Raw genomic sequence first — 23,621 nt, forward strand, 5'->3', positions numbered from 1 at the left:
GCAGAAAGAATGACAGGAAAATAGGGAAGAAAAGAGGAGAGGAGAGGCTACAGGAAAGGGGACATGATAGCCATGAGGTAATTACTGGAGAGGAGGCGACAACAGACAAGAGGAGAGCCCGAAGGAGATAAGAGAGGACAGAAGGTGAGAAGAGAGGCAAAAGAGAGTTTGGGATAAGAAAAGAGGTGAGAGGAGAGGAGAGGAGCAAAGTAGGCAAAAGTAGAGAAGGAGAAAAGAAAGCATTAGAAGAAGCAAAATGAGGTCAAAGGAGAATAGAAAAGAAGATAGGCAAAAAAAGAGGAGGAGAGAAGACGAAAGGTGAAAGGAGACGTAAAGAGAGGAGGCAACAGGAGACAAAATCAAAGTCAAAAGGAGTTAAGAGAGGAAAGAGGGAGAGAGAAGAGGAGGTGATAGGAGAAGAGAGGAAGGGATGGGAGAAACAAGAGAAGAGGCAAAGGGAGAAGGTAGAAGGCGAGGATGTGAGATGAGAGAATGAGAGAAGAGTCAGAAGAAGAGCAAAAACAGGAGGAGAGAGGACAGGAGATAAAAAGAGAAGAGATGAGGTAAGGGACAACATTATTGTCTTCATTATTAGCTCTAGCGATTAGATTTTCACAATTTTCACTATTGATCATCGCTGAGAGAATCTTAGTACACTGATCTCCAGTCAAGGAGTTGCTCCTTTCGCTCCCACTGCGAACAAAAAACTGTCCCAAGACCAGTGCTTAGAGTCTAAACTCTCCATCCATTTCTTGTCCCCCTGCTCTCATTATGACTACAGGAAGAGCACAGTGACGAGAGGAGAGCACACGGTAACCGTGGTTACACCTCAAAAAGCTCCCTGTTTATGAACGGGTCTTTGAGACTATTGAAGGAAACCCTCCTGTCTCACAGTGCCGCACACTTCACAGCCGTTAGTTATTATTCATATCATGCCATGAGGTCCCTATAGTTATGGATATATGTTAAACGTAGTAGGATTTCTGCCTATATGCATCAACAAAACACAAACACACAGACACACACAAACCTGAGTGATCCTCCGTAATCCCCTCCAACTCTGTGCCAATTCCAGCACCTATGGAGCTCATAATCTTGTCAATCTGTGGAGAGGAAAAGACAGAGATGAATTGCATGTTTGCATAACAAAAGGCCCTCATCCCTATTTTTATGTCCTTATTCCATGGCATTTCCCTACAGGCTTCTCCTCATTGCTCTTTTCCCGCAAACCCACTTTCAGTTTTTCTTAAATGTCAGTAATTGCGCTCCAAAACCGCTTAATTGTTTGGTAAAAGCTGAGGGAGGAATGGGAATTTTGGGAAGGCAATTTATCACGATCAGCTTCATTTGAGAACATGTCAGTTCGGAGAGAGCTGAGAGAGGGTTTTTTGATGAATGTCTCCTCATTAAAATGACAGTGATGTTCAGAGCGAAGAAAGTGTCGTTTCACATCCGTAAAGCTGAACACCTGCCTTCAAAGAACAGCCCTTCTCTGTCTCCCAGCGGCCGGGTTTTTACTCCAAAGAGAAAGCCGCTCGGAAGCCCTAGATGAACGGATGCAGAACTCTCCCCTCTCCTCTTTGATCAGTTATTTCTAATAAATGTTCTCTTCTGAAGATCCTGACAGCTGGGTGAGGTTGGGAAAGAAAATGCTGTGACACATTAAATTTATTTAGTTTGGAGATTTAGTCGTCATATGAAGCGGGAAGCCTCTGTGTATCCAAACAGAAGCACTGACCTGAAAGAGAGTTAACTTTTAAAGAAGAATTCAGAGAAGAGGAGGAAATCTGACATGGACAAAATCTCTTTTATCTTCTGTGCTTTGTTCATTCTGATTGCTAATGAAATGTAGCTATAACATAAATCTCTCAAGACACCCGTCTAAGATGTCCAGGTCATATTTTTGACGTTATTTTAATGATACTTTACCCTTCGAGGGAGTTTGATTGACAGGTGATCTGACCAATCATTACGCAGAATCTGCCATTTTTGTCTGACAATCAAACCAGACAGGAGAGTAAAATTTGAACTTGAAAAATGATGTGTATTGACGTCTTTCCATGGTTGAAACAAGATACCTTCTGATGTTCATTCATGTTTATTTCATGCTATAACTAGTAAAGAGGAACAGAGGATCGGTTGAAATGCTGATTGAACCGAGGCACTACACATTATAGAGCCATAAAATGGTATTTATTGATTGACTAAAAAAAAAAGAGAGAAAATTTAAAGCCATGACTGTTTTATACCTAAAGTAACCTGCTCTGTCTTGTCTTACAGTGTTTTGTCAGATGCCTCTTTTTTCCATGATGTATTTTTCATTACGTGAGAACATGATGTGTGGCGTGAGAGCGGCAGGGCTTGTCAGACATGGCAGTAACGAAGGGGTCTTTGTGAAGAGTCAATTAAGCACATTATGCACACAAAAATCTCTCACTACTGTAAAAAATAATTATGTAATAAGGACAAAAATAATAGAACAGGATTTGTAATTAAACTGTAATTTGAAAACCATTTATAAAAATATTTTTATGATGTTAAATCAAATGACAATCAAAAAACAAACAAGTTCTTAAAAAAAAAGTTAAGTCTAAACATTACGATAATGAGAATTTTGGATTAAATATGCTTAATTGTAATGAAAATAAATTATTAAATACTGTTTTCTTTTTTGCAGACAATAGCTTCTTATCTATTATTTTAATTATGACCTAGACATGTTTTTGTTTTGATTTATCAGTTCATTCAGTATAATTAGGATGTCAGTATTCAAAGCGATTCCTCCATTAATTAACTGATTGCTTGACTTTTTATATGCTACAGTACATTACCTTGGATAAAAGCTGCCCTAGTGAAAAACAGATCACCGTCAGAGCAAAACAGAAGAGAAAATCGTGTCCCAGGCCTATCATTACACATATTTAGTATAATAAAGAAACACATTAAAAATCATTTAGCTACCATGACAACATTGTTGAATAATTTAGGCTTCCTGGTGAAAGGGCATGATTTTGCATCACACATCAAAAACATTCGCCGAGCAGTCAGCTTGGTTACTTCAAGCTAAGTGAATTAATTAAGTGGAAATGATTCTGCAATTAGCTGGTAATTAAAACGTTATTACCTCTTCCCACTCTGCTGTAAAGGAGGGGGTTCTTTCTAGTCTGTTGGGGCTGCTTTTACCAGGGCTGTTCTGCCCCCTGGAACTCCATTGCTCCTCCTCAATAGGAGACACGGCCACCAAGTTTGAGTCTGATTTGGAGAAATTTCTGGACAGCTGAAGGTCCAAAACATTTTTAGGCATGGACCTCATCCTCCCAAGAGTGCAGGCTCTTTCCTCGTAGCCGGTATTGCTGCTTGCTGGGCTAGAGCCGCCCGTGCTTTTGCTCCGGACCTCCCCGTTGCTCACATGCACCCCGGTGCTCTTGTTGCCCGATTCAGTGAGAGTTAACGGGCCCTGGTTGACCCGGGTGTGAAAAATCGTCCTGTAGACTATCTGTGGTTTGGCTTCTTTCTGGGTCTTCAGGGCAGACGCCTCGCTGCCGGTGCGAGGAAATGGGGGCGAGTACTCAGGAGCTCTGAGAAAATTCCCGTGCCGGAGCGGAGGCTCAGGAACACTGAACTTTCGCACTTTTCCGTAGAGTTGATAAGGGTTGTCAGGGGATTCACAGGCAGGAGACGAGCCGTGGAGGAGGCCGGCGAACTGCTCGGGAACGTGGCTATTTCTCCGGTCGTCTCGCTCTATGCACTCCTTCTGGTGCGCTGCCTCATCTGCAAGGGGAAAAAAAGAGGTGTTGAAATCAGTAAAATGTAATTCACACACATGAATAACAGCATAAACAAACCATCTACAACATGACGAACCCAGAAGAAACAGAAGAAACACCCTTTGAACACTCCATATATATATATGTCATTCAGTCGACTAGCTGTGTTGAGACAAGCACCAAATGAACGCCTGAGGCTAGGGGCAAGCCAGTCTGTTCACTGGGTCAAAAATGTTTGTAAAAAGGTCAAATCCAACTTGAATTGTTTACGTTTTATCAGGAGGGATCTGTCTCATCAGGCCGCCCTGTTATACATGCATGCAATGATTTTCTCACATCTGTCTTACTGCGTCACATCCTGGTCACAAACCTCCCCGTCCACACTCAAGCCGGCTGTTTCAGTGTACAAGCAGGCAGTCAAGGTATTTGCCAGAAAACCTATGAGATCGCATCACTGTGACATTATTCATAGACATAATCTTTTTACTTTTGAAAACTTTATACATTTTAGTACTCTGAAATTGGTTTTTAAATGTTTGAACAGTCATGTGTCCCCGCTGTTTTCTGCTCTCATTATTAGGCGTCAGGGCTCACTTAGACCCTCCACCAGAGCCTCAGTCAGTGGAGACTGTGTTCTTCCAAGATTTACAAAATCTTTTGGTCAGTCTAGTTTCTCTTTTAATGGATCGAGACTAAGGAACTCTCTGCCCACTAACTTAAAATTGCAGACAGACATGATTAGCTTTAACAGAGGTCTGAAACAATGGCTGAAGTCAAGTCAAAGCTGCACACATGGTAATGCTGTATGAAATATATATTGATGATGTGTATTGTTTGCCCTCTTAAATATTGTACTGTGTACTATTTTGCATTGTGTTTTGTATACTGTATTGTGTTGTGTTTTGTGAAATGTGTAGCCTCCTATGGACAAGTGTTGCAAATTAGCAGTTTTGCTATAACACAAAAAAAACAATGTATCTGGTTTGTCCAATGCTGTTGTTATGTCCATATCAAATAAATAAATGTAAATGTAAGACTTTCTTGTCCTCCTTTTGTTCCCCACGGCCCACCAAGAACTGTCTCTTGCACTGCCCTATGTAAAGAAGCCCAAGACCCCTTCACTAAAGAGCTCTTAAAAGCATCTGTCCTCAGGAAGCGTGTGATCTGTAGTTTAACTGAGGACAGATGTCAGTTCACCGAGGTCACTGGGTTTATTCAGGTCTTGAATAAGATGAGCGTTGTCTATATTTATTATTAGGCTATGATGTTTAAATTCCAGTTGGGGCATCTGCATTCATCAAGATGTAGGTGTTCTTCCTGTTTCTCAGAAAAAAAAAATTATTCTATACAGTCATGAGCATATGAGGTTTTGGAGGTTGTTTTTCTTTAAAAAAAGTAAACGAATAACAATAATTGCTAGATATTTAGATACTTTTTTTTCAGAAGAAAATATGAATGTTTCTTGCAAGTGGATCAAACAGATGGGATTTGAGCTTTATTGTCCATTAGGGTAAAAACTGTTAATTAAACTGTAAATTTATAAAAGTAATAGCACACCTACCCTTAATAAGTCATAGAACTTGAGGTATCATTTATATCTGTAGAACAAAATATGCTGGACATGTTGTGCATCTGAATACAGCACAGTCTGTGTGAATGCCCTAACCTTTAAGTACTGTATGAGCAACAGTAATAGGTCATGCTTATTAGCACAACTAACTAGGTCACTGTGAAATCTGCCATTTCTTTTTGGAATTTTGAGTTAAATCATTTGATTTACATAATGTAATATTGTTTATTTGTCTAATTGATATTCAAAAGTATTTTAAATGAACCAAAATATGCAAATATTACCATGATTTTGTCAGTGGAAGTGTAAAATTACATAGCAAGGTGCTTCTTCTACAAATATAAATTCCTCTGGTCTAACCATAACTGTAATAACCAAAGCATTGCATGCACACTCACACACTCACACACACACACAAACACACACACACACACACACACACACACACACACACACACACACACACACACACACACACACAGGTACATCCAGCTTTGATCCTGTCCAGACAGTCACACGAGTTGCCTTTTATCTCTTTGCACATAACACAGAATAATCAACTGAACAGAACGCTCTGCTAAAGGCCAAAATAACCACCATAATTGAGGAACCTGAAAGGAACACAGAGAAAGCTGCTATTTTTATTTTGCATCAAAAAAGCGTTGATCTTGCATAAAGCTCACTGCACAAATAAACAAGACTAAATGGAAAGCGAGCAAATTCAGCTTTGATGAATAACTTAAACAGCTCTCAAAATGCAGTTCTGGTCTCACCCCAACTCCACACATCCGCAAAACAGGCTCTGAATGAGTGTTTTAAACCTCATTAAAACATGCGCCTATAAAGCAACACACTTGTGGCATGTAATATAAATCGCAGGACCACATTCAAATGTACTACATCGCCTATCTCATATCAAGTGAAAAGGCAGCGCTACGGGTGATAAATACGGGTGTGGACTGTGGAAGACATGCAATGCTTAAAAGGTTTTTGATGTGTACACCGGATTGGACTCCAGCAGTCAGATTTACTGAACATAGAGAGACTCGACGCTAAACAGGATATCAATATCTATAACACTTGGTGGGAGACATCAGAGCTCAACGCTGCCCCATAACTCCCCCAAAAAACAAGAATTTTGGAATCATTCACTCACTATTCAGTTTTATGGACACTTGAAGTTAGATAACTCGAGTTCTATAATAGCATGGAAAAGAGTGACTGGTGCATTTTTTAAAATGTCTTCTTTTATGTCCCATGGAAGAAAGAAAGTCATACGGGTTTGGAGCGATATGAGGTTGATTAAATGATGACTGAAACAATCCTTTAAAGTCTCAGATTCGCTTAAGACCCTGAAAAGAGAGGATAGTGTTTTACAAAAGGGCTCGTGCCAGTTTTGATTATCTAGAGCGAAAGGACCGTAAGTTAAACGCCATGTTGACTTCATCCATTGAGAGAGAGACAGAGACAACATGAGCTATCATAACATGAGTAAAGGTCACTGCCATCTCAGACAAAACAGTGGTTGGCATACAAATACAAAACTAAATACAAACACTACAGGAAAAACTCACACTGAAAAGGATCAAAAGAAAAAAAGGGTAGATTGACTCTATTCATCTGTCTACAGACACTGTGTTTACATTGCAAGAAAGTGTCATGGCTCGACTGTTCCAATCTCATTTCCACAATTTTTCCATTAAAACTTCCTCCGCCCTCTTTACCCTATAAAAAAGATGCAAATGAGCCTCCCAAAACAGCAATTTGATGCAGACAGTCTCATAATTCTGATTCTGAAATAGGTGTTATGTAAATAGTTTAAGAACAAACTGTATTGGATTCAAATAAAAGACTTAAAAAAAAAGAAAAAAAAAAGCCTAAATAAAAGCATACAGTGAAGTATGCATGTTAAAGAAAAAAGTAGGGTATTCACCAGACTCACAGTAAGGCAGAAGTGGATAACCATCTACAGTATAGAAACCACTCAGCACACCTACACAGCCATAATGGAAAGTTCACTTCAGTTTCTGGGAAACAGATCAAATAAAATGTACAATTTATGGGTAATATAAAGGTGTGAGTGCTCTGAGATCTTTGCCATTACTGAGAGAGATGTGTCACCAAACTATGAGAGGTATCGGGGAAAGAGATTGTTTTGTGTGTGTGGGTTTTAACGTTTTCTGGGAAATCGAATCTCCGCAGTTATTTTTGAAAATGTCTGAAGTGCTTTGATTTCTGAGATTGGAAATTTCTTAATAAAACAAAAATACAAATAAAATAAAAACACGAAATTAAATGAAGTAAAATTAAATAAAACAAAAACTACATTATCTATATCGTTTAATATAGAATTAAATGAAACAAAATGAGCATTTATGTATTTTAGTGTGTCCCCCTTATAGTTTCTAATATCTGTTGCTTTTTCCAAATACCTCTCAGGTGAGATCTATATCTGCAACCGCAACAGGTGACATCGGGTAGTCATGGAAACAGCACAGTGGCTTCCTAAAATCATGGGCTCAAAGCTGTTGGCCATCAGAAGGGAGAGAGGAAACAGAGGAAGCAAGAAGACAGACAGAAAGAAAGCGATCTACTGCAGATTTACTGCGGCACCATCTGAACTGACCCACAGGGCAAAGAATCAGAGAGATCTCAGCAGAAGTGCTCAAGTCTTATCTGAGCACAGCAGAGGGTGCATCAAAAGCTCACACAGGGTACAAAAGGCTGTTCCGGGGTCAGCGGGAGGAAATCTATCCCGCAGCACAGCGTCTGAACTCTTCCCGCGTAATTAGATCACTTGGGTTACTTGTCGTAATTTATGAAGACACATATGAGAAGCTCGAGCTTTGAGGCGAAAACAGTGGGGCAGAGATCATGCCCTGATAAAAACAAATCTATCCCGTTTAATTTGATGGACTGACAGGCCATGTATTCAACAAAACGAGCAGAGAATAGCTGCAAAAAGCAATTGAATAACAGCGGTGGCAAATTTCTCCGGTTTAAAAGGATTTCTGAACAAAAAATAAAACTAATCACCATTAATTAAGTTTCAAACTACAAAATAAGTATTATTAAAGACTGAAAATTACTCTTTTACTATATATCTTAATACTATAAAGCCTACTGTATCATATTAGATACAGATTTCCTGTGATCAGAAATTTGCTGAAAACTCTGTTATAGGTTTAATTCAGGATCCATACATTATTATTTTTCAATTAAAAATCCTTTTAAAAAGTATCACATATGATACAACAGGAGAAACGTTCATTTATACAGTACATCTCTCAATTACCATTATCATTACACGACCAAAATAAAAAGTACAGAGTTTTAAGCCTTCAGTGTTCAGTGGCCTGCATCTGGGCGTGGCTTAACAGGTCAAATATTATCTTACTAGGACATATTATTGGGAGATATGGAGTGACAACTGATATTTATATGCAGTTTTGCGTAAATAGACTACTATACTGTTAAAGATTCAGATATCATTTATTCACATTAATTTTTGGCATATACATATCAGCAAATATCTTTTCGCAGTTTTGGACTTTGAAGTTATGGGGCCAATATTAAGGCATTGATTATTATTAAGGTATGAGCTCCATATTCTCCTATATCATACTATAAGAGCCTTAAAAGTCTGATGTATCAAATATGACAACATGCATGCAAATTGTTATTTAAATGTAGAAAAAATAAAATAAAATAAAATAAATAAATAAATAAAATAAAGACTATTATTTCATGTCAGGCTTTATAAGGTTAACTCTCATTTGCACTTGCACATATTCAAACTTGACACATCCAGAGTGACTCGAACAAGAATGATACATCCTATTTAACATACTTTAACCCAAATGAGATTTTAGGGAGATTTTCAGAATATAGAGCTTAAGTCATATATGGACCACTTGCTGTTTTGAAGGCAAAGTAAATGAGGACCGAAGTTTGATTTCAGGTGACTAGACGGCTGGGGTGTAAGAGAAAATTACGGGGTCTTGTCAAGATGATGGGCTTACACTGCTGTATTTCTGACTCACTAGTGCGAAAAGCTCCTCCAGAACATGCAGTAAACAGCAGGGAGGGAAACATCAGCCAGAGTGAGTGATATAACAGGAGCTGCAGTGCATGCTGGGCCACCAGTGAAGAGCAAATCTGAAGCCCGACAGGGGTTAAATTAAAAAGAGTGGATATTCTTTAAAAAAGTTGTGAATCTTCCCTCCCTCCATTAAACATTTCCATGGAGAGCCATCCATAGTTAAAAATACTACATACTGCAATACAGCTACACCACCTACCTCCATCTTAAAAACCTCTATCACTCTCATTCTTACCTTTGCAGGATGGGTATGAAGCAGTAAAACAGCCAGCAAAACTTTCCCAGAGAAGGATCTTGTGAAGAATGAGACTCCTACCTCCAAGGTCACACTCTCACACCTTTTTTTACATGTAGTTTTACATTCTCAAAGATCTGATAGGGTCACTGTTGCACCACACAGCATTTCAGTGATGTTTCTGTGTGCACACACACTCACACACGCTCATCTCTGCACACACTCGATCACACTATCATGTCTTGTCATGTCACAGCTTTGGAGAGAAACTGAAAGATGAGTATTCTGCACGTACTGTATGTATTTGTGAACTGACGTAAGTGAACACTGTGTGTTGAAGTTCTCTGTCTATTCATAATCAGGGTGGGGTTGTAGACGCAGAAGGAGGTACTGATGGAGAACAGTTGACAAAGAGCAGAATAGGCTGAGCCTCTTAGAAACACACACACACACACACACACACACACTGAGCTGATAGCTGTCTTTTCCAGTGGATTAAAGGCCTCATGTTTAATTGCTTGTTAACAAATGTTTACTGTGTCGTATTGAACTGCACCCATTTCCTGCCAAAAATAGGGCCAGAGATCCTGCCAGACCTACAGCAGCTCACAGAGAGAGAGAGATAGAAGGAAAGAGAGAAAAATGTATCTGTACCCAATGCTTTTTTGCTTTTTACATTTGATAATAAATATATGACTGTAATATTCCAATAGTGCAGAGAAAAATATTCTGAGTGCTGAAAAAAAAAACACTGATCAGATTTGTGATTTTCACCTTGCAGATCATAAAAAGAGATGAAAAACGTTACAGTGAAGGAGGGACATATAGAGACCTGAATATCACAGGGCCTTTGGGCTCTTTTGATTTGGGACAGTAAAAAACACAATCACAACCAACCACAAAATCAATCTCTATGAAGTGTCAAAACGTTCCTTTCCTCAATATACTGAAGTGTACTTACAATCTGAGGTTTGTTCATATCACTAACACTAGTATGAGCAATAGTAATAGTGATGCTATCAAACATCTCAACTCAAGCATTCAGCGTAAAATTCCAATAGCCCAAAAACTTACGTAGTGACATTAACATAAATAAGCACGAAAATGAGCTTGTGTAGCCTACAGACAGTCATAAAGCAGGCGTTTATGAGCGAGAACGCAACATCAGCAGGGGTAAGTTAGGTTATGTTCACAGGCAAGGGTTCAGCATCACGTCTGGCACAATCTTATTTCATTTTCTGAGCTGTTCGTCTTTGACTCACTCTCAGATATTAAAAGCCACAGAACAATATCAGACCTGTCTATGAGTCCCAGTCTCTCAGTTCTCATGGGCGGCATGGCACCATATACTATTCAATATACCCTTTCTTATACAGAATTGCCATGTATCTCTCTATATATGCCCACAGGAATCATAAACAATTATGAAATATTGAATTCGCTGTAGCTTTACCATTTGTCTCAAACTGCAGATCTCCCAGGCAACCAGCATCGACAAGTGCTGTGGGGTCTGCATGCTGTCAGAAGAGTGATGTGAGATTGGTGTTACATTAGAAACTAGAACTGTTCAGATGATACGTGTGTGTGTGTGTGTGTGTGTGTGTGCGTGTGTATTGCAATTTTAATTGCAAATATATTTGCGTGTGTGTTTATGGGTGGACAATAAAAACATCAATTTTTATCTAACCACTCAACACACAGAACTGTGATCTCTGAATCTCTGTGGGTGGCTGCACTACAGGGAACACACACACACAAACACACACACAGATCCTCTAATCAAACTCTCTTTAATGGAATGATGATGTTTAATTATGTCACAGAGCTCCGTTAGCACACGGAGTCATAAACACGAGTGGAGCGCACAATAATGCTTGCATGAGTGCATGGGCAAATACCAAAACACTCCATTAATACGGTGACCAGCATAAGTGGTCCATCATCAGGTCAGTTTATAGTTCTTAGACGTTTGAAGAACTCTATGAGGCAGTACAGAAGAGGATAAGACAGGACACCTTTCAATTAAGAGAGACAATCAACTCATATAGGCAATATCTATTCTTAATCTAGACTAGTGGACCAATAATTATTTTTAAATAAAATGTATATATTATTATTTGTGTCATGATTTATTGATGATTAGTGGAAAATTACCAACAAAGTGGGATCTAAAAGTCTGAGCTAATATTGAAACTAGGAAATTCAGGCAAAGTTTAAAGTTTTAGGATTTTAAATGAATAAAAATAATAATAATGATGATGATGATGATGATGATGATAAAGAAATACATCAGATTTATTTTTTTAAAAGGGCTGACAACATACAGAAGAAATATTTAAGATACTGCATAATTTATATGGAACCAATTAAATGTCCACTACAATTCGAAAGTTTTGGGTTGGTAAGACGTTTTAAAGTTTTTGAAGAAGTCTCTTTTGCTCACCAAGGCTAAACGTATTTGATCAAGAAGTAAATACAGTGATATTGTGGAATATTATTACAATTTAAATGAAATGTTTTATATTGTAATATATTTTAAAATGTAATTTATTCCTGTGATGGTAAAGCAGAATTTTCAGCAGCCATTGCTCTAGTTGTCAGTGTCACATGATTCTTCAGAAATCAAGAAATAATGTTAAAAGCAGCTGTGTAGAACTGGACTGTTGATCAGTGGTCTAAAGTCCTATTTTCAGATAAAAGTTAATTTTGCATTTCATTTGGAAATCAAGGTCTGGAGTCTGAAGGAAGACTGGAAAGGCACAGAATCCAAGCTGCTTGAAGTTCAGTGTGAAGTTTCTGAAGTCAGTGATGATTTGGACAGCCGTGACGTCTGCTGGTGTTGGTTCTTTGTATATTTTCAAGTCCAAAGCCAATGCAGCCATCTACCAATAGATTAGGGAGCACTTTATGCTTCCATCTGTTGACAAGCTTTATAGAGATGCTGATTTCATTTTCCAGCAGGACATAGCACTTGACCACATTGCCAAATCCACTTCCAAGTGATTTGCTGACCATGATATGACTGTGCTTGATTAGCCAGCCACATTCCTGGAGGCCCCCCAACATTGCACATTTTGCATGTCTCTTTAAACAAGCATACCTGATTCAGGTCATCAGCTCATTAGCGGAGACTCCAAGACTAGAAATGGGTGTGTCAGATAAAGGAGACATGGAAAATGTGCAGTGCTGGGGCGCCTCAAGGAACGTGGTTGGGAACCACTACCATATGGAATCTATGGGATATTTTAAAGAGAAAGATGAGAAACAGTTGATCGAAAAAATACAGATGAGCTGAAGGGTCAATAGTGCCTCAGTAGTGCCACAGGCTGATCACTTCCATGCCACACCACACTGATGCTGTCATTTGTGCTAAAGGAGCCCAACCAAGTATTGATTGCATAAATGAACATAGTTTAAAAAAACTTTAACTTTTCTGTTTTGCAAATCCTTTTTTTTTTATTGATCTTAGGAAATATTCTAATTATTTTCAGGTACTGGATTTTTGACTTTCATGAGCTATAAGCTGTAATCATCAAAATGAAAGCAAAAAAAAAAAAACCTTTTGAAATGTTTTACTTTACATGTAATGAATCTAGAATATATGAAAATGTAACTTTTTGAATTAAGTAAAAAAAAATTACTTTTTCACAATATTTAATTTTTTTGAGATACACTTGTGTGTGTGTGTGTGTCTATCTATCTATCTATATATATATATATATATATATATATATATATATATATATATATATATATATATATATATATATATATATATATATATATCTTTGAGCCCTTAAGTTCAGAGTTGAGGCAATCATTTAAAAAATCATCAAGGAAGCTACATTAATTGTTACTGTATCATAATTTACTGCAAAAATGTAAAAAAAAAAATGCTAAATGCATCAATTATACTATAAACAATACTGCAATTTAAATATTACATTATTGAATTCTGCCACCACCGATGAAATCACTGCTTAACTTTTCAGTTAGGTGGGGGTTAAGGATGCAGATTATCATGCCTGGGACCAAAAATAGAACAACTCGACTGTATCTCGCAGCTAAATCTCACTCATCTCTCTGCATGGTTACAAAACACCACATCAATAACGCTTGCACTAAGCGCAGCTGGATAAAAATACACCACCTTTGGTAACCCAAAGCGATGAGAACTTGTCTTCTCCACACTCTCATCATGCCTCTGTCTATCTCACCATCTCTCTTGCACCTACTGTAGGGAAATGACAGAAACTTCATTTCATCACCTATGAAGGCACGGCATCAAAGAAACTCCAATGCGCTCCTCACTCAACACTAGTTGCCAAGGCAACAAATACAATGGACCTTATAAAGCTAATAAATAGTGAGGAGGAGGAAGATGAAAAAAAATGGGTTGAACGAAAGCATGAAAATGTGAGATCTATTACTGGAGCTGCAGAGAGAGGACTTCAATACCTTTATTGTGATTTTGACTGTGATCCGCGACTTCAATCGTAGCCGGCTAGCCGCACTTGGAATTCATGTCTTGGACTCTCAGAGGAGATGCTAACATGTGATTCCTGTGATGGCCCTTTTTTGTCTTCATATGCCAGCAGAATTTTTTAAAAAGTACTGAATCGACTGAACGTACTGTGAGATCTTCAATGTTGATAACCCAAAAACTGCTTCTGTGCAAGGCAAAGAATCTCAGAACTTAATGTCACCAGATGAAACAAGCCCAATGAAATGCTACTATTACCAGAGGTGGAAAGAGTACAAAAATATTCTACTCAAGTAAAAGTACCATTACATTAATGAAATTTTACTTAAGTACAAGTAAAAGTACCAGTCTAAAAAATCCACTCAAGTAAAAGTAAAAAGTAGCTCATTTAAAATTTACTCAGAGTAAAAATTACTTAGTTACATTTTAACCAGTGGGAGGGAGTCAAAAATGGGACAGGCCAAGGGTGTCAAACTCAGTTCCTGGAGGGCCACAGTCCTGCACAGTTTAGATTTAACCCTAATTAAACACACCTGATCCAGCTAATCTAATCATTTAGGTTTATTTGAAAACTACATGATATGTGTGCTGGAGCAGGGTTAGAACTAAACTCTGCAGGGCTACGGCCCTCCAGGAACTGAGTTTGACACCCCTGTGATAGGTCTATTAATCTCAAACTAGTTGTTTTTAATTAAAGGAATCAGTTATTTAGAATAATAAAACATTTGGGCTGTTACCAGGCAAATCATTATCAACAAACTCATCTTTTCAATACAGAGGAAATGCAAAAGCTTCATCGGACGTGACATTTAGATGTATTACACTGTTTAGTGCAGGACACGAATGCATTTAACCTGCAGTTACAAATGCATGAATAATGTTTTGATATGCCAGACATAAAATGTTGAATACTCATTTGAAATTATAAAAACTTAATTATAAAAAAAAAAAAAAAAAAAAGATACTTTAAATGTGAAATTAAAATGGCCAGTATGTGTCAGCTAGTCACTGTTAATAAGTGAGTCATTGCGACTGAACCGAATCATTTAAACGGTTGATTCATTCAGGAACGAAACACTGTCATGTTGCTCAGAGATGCAAAATTTTGCTTTGGTGGCTGTGTTTGGAATAAATTTTTGTTGTAGAAATAGAGCAAAAACAATGGCAATATGGTGTCTAAAACGCAAGTCTCTTAGTTTACTGTCCTGTTGTAAAAAAAAAAAAAAAAAAAAAAAATATATATATATATATATATATATATATATATATATATATATATATATATATATATATATATATCAGTGGCGGCTGCTGGTCTTTCAAAGAGGGGAAGCTCATTTTCGGCCTACATTATAACCCTCTGATGGTCTTCATTTGTAATGACACTCGGGGTCTTTTTGACCCCAGACAATAACATTTCATTTTGTAATAGTAAAATATTTAAATTTTTTACAAATATAATTTTACTCTGTTCATTTATGTTTTTACTAAACTTTGTACAGTTTTTGGAGGATTTAAATCTTTTACATTTCTATAAATAAATAAATATTTATTTAAATAGGCTTTTTTTTTTTACAAAAAAAGAAAAAAGCATTTCAGGTAAAATTCACTTCATAAAAGACCCAGATTTCTTACTTTCATACATGGGGATACCATGGATAATTTTATAAGGTTTAATGTAAGATTTTTGCCAATTTTTGGGGAAATTCAGTTTAAAAATTGTAATAAATCACTTTAACCACTAGATGGCTATAGTGTGTGTGTGTGTGTGTGTGTGTGTGTGTGTGTGTGTGTGTGTGTGTGTGCGCGCGCGCGCACATTTTCAATCTGTCTTAGTTACCAATTTAATTTTGTGGTGGTTCTGCATTTTACAAATATCAAGAAATATTGCCGCAGTTTGTCTTTCGAATACACTTGAGAAATCCGCGATCATGGGACTGAGCGTGAAACAGCTTCGCCGACTTCTTATGGTGCAGACCGCTGTCAGTCAAAAGGAGATCGACAGATCCTCCAATCATCACGCGGAAGCCCAGTCTTCATTCACCTCCAGAGACGCTGAGCGTCCGTGGGCGGGACATAATCGCAGCATTTATCCAATGACCGTCTAGCTTCGGAGCACTGAAAAAAACTGTTCAAAGCAGCCCCATCGAAGTCAATGGACGATCGGCTTCAACAGGGAAATGCACTGTGACGCTACGGGAATGTATGAGAAGAAAATCGAGTCAGCCGACATGTAGCTGATTAACACAATACATAATACACAATAGTATATATTTGACCGTTGGGTTTTTTTTTTTACATTAGAGGGGAAGCTGAGCTTCCCTTGCAGTCTTAAAGAAATCCCCACTGATCTATATATATATATATATATATATATATATATATATATATATATATATATATATATATATGTGTGTGTGTGTGTGTGTGTGTGTGTGTGTGTGTGTGTGTGTGATTATGATTTTTAGAGGAAAAGACAGCATTCTTTGTGTGATTTTGATTCTAAATGATTTTGATTGATTTCATTCTAAATGCATTTCAACAGACTGAATCACACAGTGAAAGAACACTCTAAATGCGCGCGTACATCATTAAAACAACAATTATGATATTATCGCAGACAATATATATCGCACACTCCGCACCAGTCTTTTTGGCTAATTTGTGCAAAACCTCTTGCTAAAATGTCAAAGCATCATTTTAACCACCAATGCAATGACGCAATTATTTAGCTCACCTCTATATGCTTACGTGGGGTTGATGTCTTGTCGAGATTTTATAAACTGCTAGTTTGGTCTTCCTAGGCAAGCACAGCATACACAGCATAATAGAGCATACATATGGCCAGGGGTTCACTTCATTTCCTTGAGTTCAACTTCAGAATATGACGGGGTTTCGTTTTCAGCGGTGTCTGCACCACTAACGCCTGTTTTGTCCGTCTGCATCTTTCTTGTGATTTTAGCGCCAGTTTGCCCTCCTGCCCATTATTTACTGACTTTTTTTTTTACTCAGTAATTAATGTGTTTTAAAATGTAGCGAAGTACAATACTTCAAACAAAATATACTTAAGTAAAAGTAAAATTACAGATTAAAAAAAAATACTTAAAAAAGTAGAAGTACACAAAAAAGCTACTCAATTACAGTAACGCGAGTAAATGTAATTCGTTACTTTCCACCTCTGACTATTACAAAGTCCTGCAACTGTGGGACACAGGACATGTTTATTAGGGCAGACCTTCAGGGAGCCGCCATCAAAGAGAAGAGCAGAGGACCCCTCCATTTGAAAAGCCCCCTGTTAGACTGGCAGTAACTGAGATGAAAAGGCCCTTTTCACAGTAGAGGCCTGACAAACAGAGATATAAACTCCCCTGTAGCACCAAAAGGGTTTTGTAAGCTGCAGCAACATTTCCTTCACTATCTATCACTGTTTGCCTTCTTTAAGAGATCGCTTGTCTTGTACAGAGGGAATGGTGTGTAATGTGGCCAGGGAGAGTCGTGTAACTCACAGGCCAAATGAGGCTTTGGTTAAAGGGTTGCCAGGTCTTCCTGTGACACATCCAGAGGTGGGGAGGTTTTCAGGAGCAACAGAGATGAAGGTAATGACACCCACTGGGATCTATACGAGTGGCTGAATTTCATAAATGGTAGAAAAGTTTGACAACTAAGCCTGACAGCAAAATTCTAAATTAACTTTTTGGCGCACCTTTCAATTGGGAGGGGGGTGGGGGGGTGGGGGTGAATTTACCAGCACTAGATCAATCTTACCAGCCATAGAAAGCACTGTGCAAAATAATTAAATAAAAAAACAATACAAAAAAAAAAGATTATATATATATATGGAGTCATAAAAACATTAGGACGTCAAAGCGATTATTGAATTAATCCCATTTTAAATAAAAGTTTATGTTTACATACTATATGTGTGAGTACTGTGCATATTTATTATGTATATATAAATACACACACATAAATGAACATATACAAAATTTTTTTTTACATATTACACATTTTTCCTTAATGTATGTGTGTTTATTTAAATATACAATTAATCATTTTGAAGCCCTAGAAAAAAATACATATTTCCTATCTATATATCCTATTTCCTAGCAATAAAGGTAAAATGATTGAATTTACTATAAATAATTCTTACCAGCCATAAAAAGCACTGTGCAAAATAAAATAAATACAAAATTTAAATAAAATACACATTTCCTATCAGCCATAAAAAGTACTGTGCAAAGTGCTGTGCAACATTTTGTGAATTTTACAATAATATGTATATACAGTTCTATGGAAAAGTCTTAGGCCACTAGTATTTTCATCAAAAAAAAAAAAAAGGTTTTAAATCAGTTATTTCTATCTTTTGCTGTAGTGTGTCAGTAGGAAATATCACTTTACATTTCCAAACATTATTTTTGCCATTAATAGTAATAATCAAGTGATATTTTTGTTTGCAGAAGGAGTCTGACAACAGCCAGTGCTCCACAAAGAGATCTGATCTCACCATCATCCAATCTGTGTGGAATAACATGAAGAAACAGAACAAACTGAGACAGACTCAATCCAGAAGAACTGTGACAATGTCTCCAAAACACTTAAAGAAACCTAACTGCAAAGCTACCTGAAAAACAATGCGCAAGTGCAAACCAGGACAAAAGCTTTTTTTAACACATAGTGTGGCCACACCAAATGTTGATTTCGTTTAGTTAAGTTAATAGAAGTTAATTAATAAAATCTATTTATGGCATTATTTTTGACGGCATCCTCACTTTACAGCATTTCTACACAAGTGCCTAAAACTTTGCACAGTACTGTGGCTTTGCAGGTTTCTTGAAGCCTTTTGGAGACATTGCCACAGTTCTTCTGGATTGAGTTTGTCTCAATTTGTTCTGTTTCTTCATGTTATTCCAGAAAGACTGGATGATGATGAGATCAGATCTCTGTGTGGAGCGCTGGCTTCTGTCAGACACCTTGTGCAAACAAAAGTCTCACTGGATTATTACATTTAATGGCAAAAAATAACTGATATTTCCTACTGACACACTATAGCAAAACAGAAATAACTGACTTAAAACCATTTTTTGTTGGTGAAAATTCTAGTGGCCTAAGACTTTTGCACAGTACTGTGTATATATATATATATATACACACATACTGTATATATTTCTGAATACCTGAATTATTATTAAACAAATATTCTCTTGCATATTAGTGACAAATAGTGCAAGTGACTCTGTCATTCACTGCAGAGATGAGTCAGTCTAGGTCATTTGTTTAACTAAAGTTATTTCACATCTGGAGGAAAAATAACATCTTTAGTCCTCCATGATAAACTAATACTGGAAAAAGTAGTTTTTTAAAGTATATTTTTACTGGTCAACTCACAAATAACTGTTTTATTTACTTGCCAACTACAACTTTTACTAAAAAGTGGTGGGTGTTAATTTTGGATGCTGCCTGACTGAACGAGGAAAGTAAAAAAGGGGGGGAAAACACTTTTAACAAAGGTAGATATTGCAACATCCCCCACTGTTACTGACCGTATCTAAACTGAAAACAGCAAACTTGGCAAAAGTGAATAAGCAGTAACTCTTCTAATTAGATTCTCTCTCTCCCTCCTCCCTACTTTTCCCCATTTTCTCTGAATACATGCGTCAGGGGATCAGGGTGCCAGACAAGCATGTGTGCAGCATTAGTACAAACCAACGGACTGCGAAGTACAACAGCGTCACCATGACTACCCCACCTCAGCACCAGGAATGACATTACTATGGAAACAGCATCAACTGCCCACTCGGCCAGCAGTGCCGTAGGTGGATGCTAAGGAAATGACAGGCTGGAAGTGGCGGCCTTGGCAGCGAAATCACCCGTGCCAAAACACTGACATCTGCTGAGGTGGTGCGTTTGCAGCGGGCCTCTATGTGTGCAACAATTCAGACTGAGGACATTTCTACATGCCGGTTTCATACAGTGCGGAGGAGCAGAGCGGCACTTTAAAATGCCGTTCAAGCCATTAAAAGGTGGTTTGATGAGTAATTTAGTCACACTTTTACAGTAGTGCTGCTCAAAGCAGCAGGAATCACTCAGTTGTTAGTACAAGTACTCTGAGCCAATCAAGAGAGAGGCCTCCTGCTGAAATTAACATGTCTGTATGAGAAACATAAGGGGGGTCGGCATCCCTGTGAACAGAAAGCGAATGCATCCCAAAGCTACCATTATTTCTTCACTCAGACGCTCGACACTTTTACACCTCTATTTTCTTACTGCATGTCAGCAGTTTTCTCAAATCGTGTCTTTTGTATTTGTCGTAAGGGATTATATTTGAGAAATCTTGACCTCTAGACATAAAAGAGGAAATTAAATGCTAAAGAAAGGGCAGTCATACCAGTGATGCTGTACTCTTCGGCGGATCCAATGGAGCAGTTGGCAGGGCTGATGGGAGGGCTGGCAGGGGGGCTGGTGGTGAAACTGGCGTAGCCGAGTGATGAACTGACCTCCGAAGGATCACCGCTGTGATTCTGCAGGGGTTTCTGGACGTCCTGGGAGGAGGACAGTGAGGTCCGTTGCTTTGGCTATGACAGGAAAGAGTGTAATGTTAGCATCAGTCACTTAATGAGGAGACTTTTATAAGCCTATTTTATATTAACCAAGTCTCCTGCAACAGATCCTTTTGCAATTCTATCTAAATTGTAATGTAGAATTTACACTTCAATAAAATGAGGAAATTGGAGGCCCTTTGTGAGGCACCGTAGCCCCCATAGAAAGCAATGATGTGCAACATAACCAATTACTGGCTGCTGGAGTCACTAGAAAAGAACGGTATCACAATTCTGGACTGTGAAAATGAACGACAATGCACAAATGTAAAGAAAATTAAGAGCAGCAGACTGAGGGTGGCGGGTGGAATTTTATCAAACTTGTTTTAAAACAAAAATACAATGGAAACCCATTTCTAACTTAGGTATGTAAGTGTGCTAAAGTTTAAAATATATAAATTCACACTATGAGATATTAAGTCACATTGTGAGATTTGAGATGTGATATTGCAGTTGATGGAAAAGGAATCAATACGAAATTGGAGGAAAATATATATTTCAACATTTTCTCTCGCAGTTATATCATTATGCAATTATACTCTATATAAATTTGCATTGTGAGATATAAATTCACAATTATGAGAAATAGTTGCAATTGTAAGAAAGATGCATTTATGAAAAATAGTTGCCATTGAGAGAGAGTCACAATTAAGTAATTATGGTTAGGTTGCAATAAAACTAATTGCGAAAAATTATAGGGAACAAAGCTTTTTTTATTATTTTAATTTAAATTTATTTATTTGCCAAAAATGGGTTTTCATAAATGACTTGAAAATCATTGTAACCCTTTTTGGTAACCCTTTAAATTAGGGAACGGATATTCACAAATAACTACAGCTTTTGCCTCAATAAACTGCTAATTTGCTGCTTATTAATAATTAGTAAGATAGTTATTAAATTATATACAAGGTATGATTAAGGGATCTAAAAATAAGGCATTAATATGTGCTTTATATGTACTAACAAACAGTCAATATGCTAGTAATGTGCATGCTAGAAAGCAGCAAGTTAATTGTGAGAATTGGCCTTTAAAAATGCGTGGATGAGGTGGATTTGTTGCTAGTTGCTAAGTGGTTCTGACTGGCTGACAGCATTTTGCTGTGCACATGCTAGATGACCTGTATAGTAGATTACTGGCTCAAATCAATAGATCCCACCCTCAAGATTGTATGATATTCTGAGGCATTCCTTTACTAACAATCTCTGCAAAGACATCCCGACAAAAATCAAATGCACTATGCAACAGAGTTTGTCTGCAGGAGCAGGAGAGAACAAAGTTTTGAAAAAGCCTGCAAGTAGGAGGTGGAATGGATGTGAGATACATACTGCTCAGTGAGAGGGAGAGACAGAGCGAGACAGGGAGAGAAAATAACAAAAAGAGATGACTATGTGCAGAGTCAAGCAGTTGTATAACCACAGGAAGCCTTACATAAGCATCATCTTCACTTCCTGTTGCATCACAGGTGTCCAAAATGCCAAATTAATTAATTTGCATGAGAAAAATGTCTCTGATTTAAGAGACTTAATTTCACACACGCACGCACTTGGCAGAAATCTGGCACCACTTGAAAACACAGATGAAAAAAAGAATACTGAAATACTAAAAGGAGAAAATCTGAGAGAATTTGAAAAAGATGGTTTTGGAGAAAAAGCAAAGAAGACTGAAGTAAAAAGAGGGTGAAATCAGGTTTAATTGTTGTCTATGCAATCTACAAGAAACAACTTTTCTTGCATTTGCTCCCTCTGCTTGTATTTTGCTCTCCTATTTGTGTAACTATTTCTTAATATGTTCAGTTTTTTTCTTGGTTTAATCCTCATTTTTTTATGCAAAGTATATCAATAATAATATAAATAATAATCATTATTAGTAGTGTTAGTATTAGCATACTGTTGGTTGGTGTTTTGAGGACATAACAGCTTTCTTTGCTATATTCATGTCAAAATATTATAAAAAGAAAATGTATTTAGGAGTAATATAATTTCCTTAGAGAGCTTAAACTAGCACAGTTTAATAAAATATGCACTCTGATACCGATATGATACTACACTCTGGCATTGGCGGATCTTCATTTAATATTAAGAATCGTTTGTGATTCTGGAACGTCCTGTTCAGCATTGTCTATATATCCCATCCCAGCAATTATTGAAAATACTGATGCTATTATTTTACTGTACCAAGCAGATATTTGACTTGTTTTTGATTTTGTGTATACTTTACATACTGTTTTTCAGTGCGATCTTTTCAACTTTTCAAAAACTCAGCAGCACTTTATTTCCCTTGTCTGTTGGAAAAGAGGTGGGAAAGACAGATAAGCAAATGTTTGTATTTGACTATGCACATCTGCCACAGTTTTGGCCAAATTTGCAAATACAGGCAGTTTTCATTTTGTTGTCAAACACACCTTGGTGTCAGGAAGTGCTGCTAATGAACCTGTTACTCACACACTTGCAGTCTCACACCATGAACTCCTAATGAGTCTGTCATGGCTGACTGTAGTTAAATTAAAAAAACAAAACATGCCTGTTCATCAAACACACCCACTGTCTCCTCTAATAATGTTGTACAGCAGTCTCACACACACACACACACAGTCACACACACCCTCTCTCTGAGGTGAAGATCAGAGAGGAGGAACATGATGCACACCTGCTTCACATGTGTGGCTGTGCGTTAGCTCACTAATACTATACCTTGATTACTCTGACCCATTATTCCGAGAGCGAGTGCAGAGTGAGAAATTGTGCGCTAATTTATGGATGGTAATTATGATAATTATTCAGTGGGCTCTGGGATTGTGGGGCAATAAATGCCACTAATGCGGCTGTTTCACCTCCCAGTGGGGCATTCAAGAATGCAGTACTGTCAAT

At 37.5% G+C, this 23,621-nt stretch overlaps 1 protein-coding gene across 4 annotated transcripts in view; it reads right to left on the minus strand.

Annotated features, from left to right (window-relative positions):
• Positions 1–23,621, minus strand: part of anks1b (ankyrin repeat and sterile alpha motif domain containing 1B) — a 178,652-nt gene that overhangs the window by 49,417 nt on the left and 105,614 nt on the right. For all 4 annotated transcript variants that reach the window (XM_059511230.1, XM_059511228.1, XM_059511227.1 and 1 more), the window contains 3 exons: positions 20,543–20,729; positions 3,125–3,771; positions 1,031–1,103 (listed from right to left, as the gene is read on the minus strand). In XM_059511230.1, the coding sequence (XP_059367213.1) occupies positions 1,031–1,103; positions 3,125–3,771; positions 20,543–20,729 (907 nt within the window). The remainder of the gene's footprint in view (positions 1–1,030; positions 1,104–3,124; positions 3,772–20,542; positions 20,730–23,621) is intronic.

Source organism: Carassius carassius, chromosome 26 (assembly GCF_963082965.1).
Source record: "Carassius carassius chromosome 26, fCarCar2.1, whole genome shotgun sequence".
Lineage (NCBI taxonomy): Eukaryota > Metazoa > Chordata > Actinopteri > Cypriniformes > Cyprinidae > Carassius > Carassius carassius.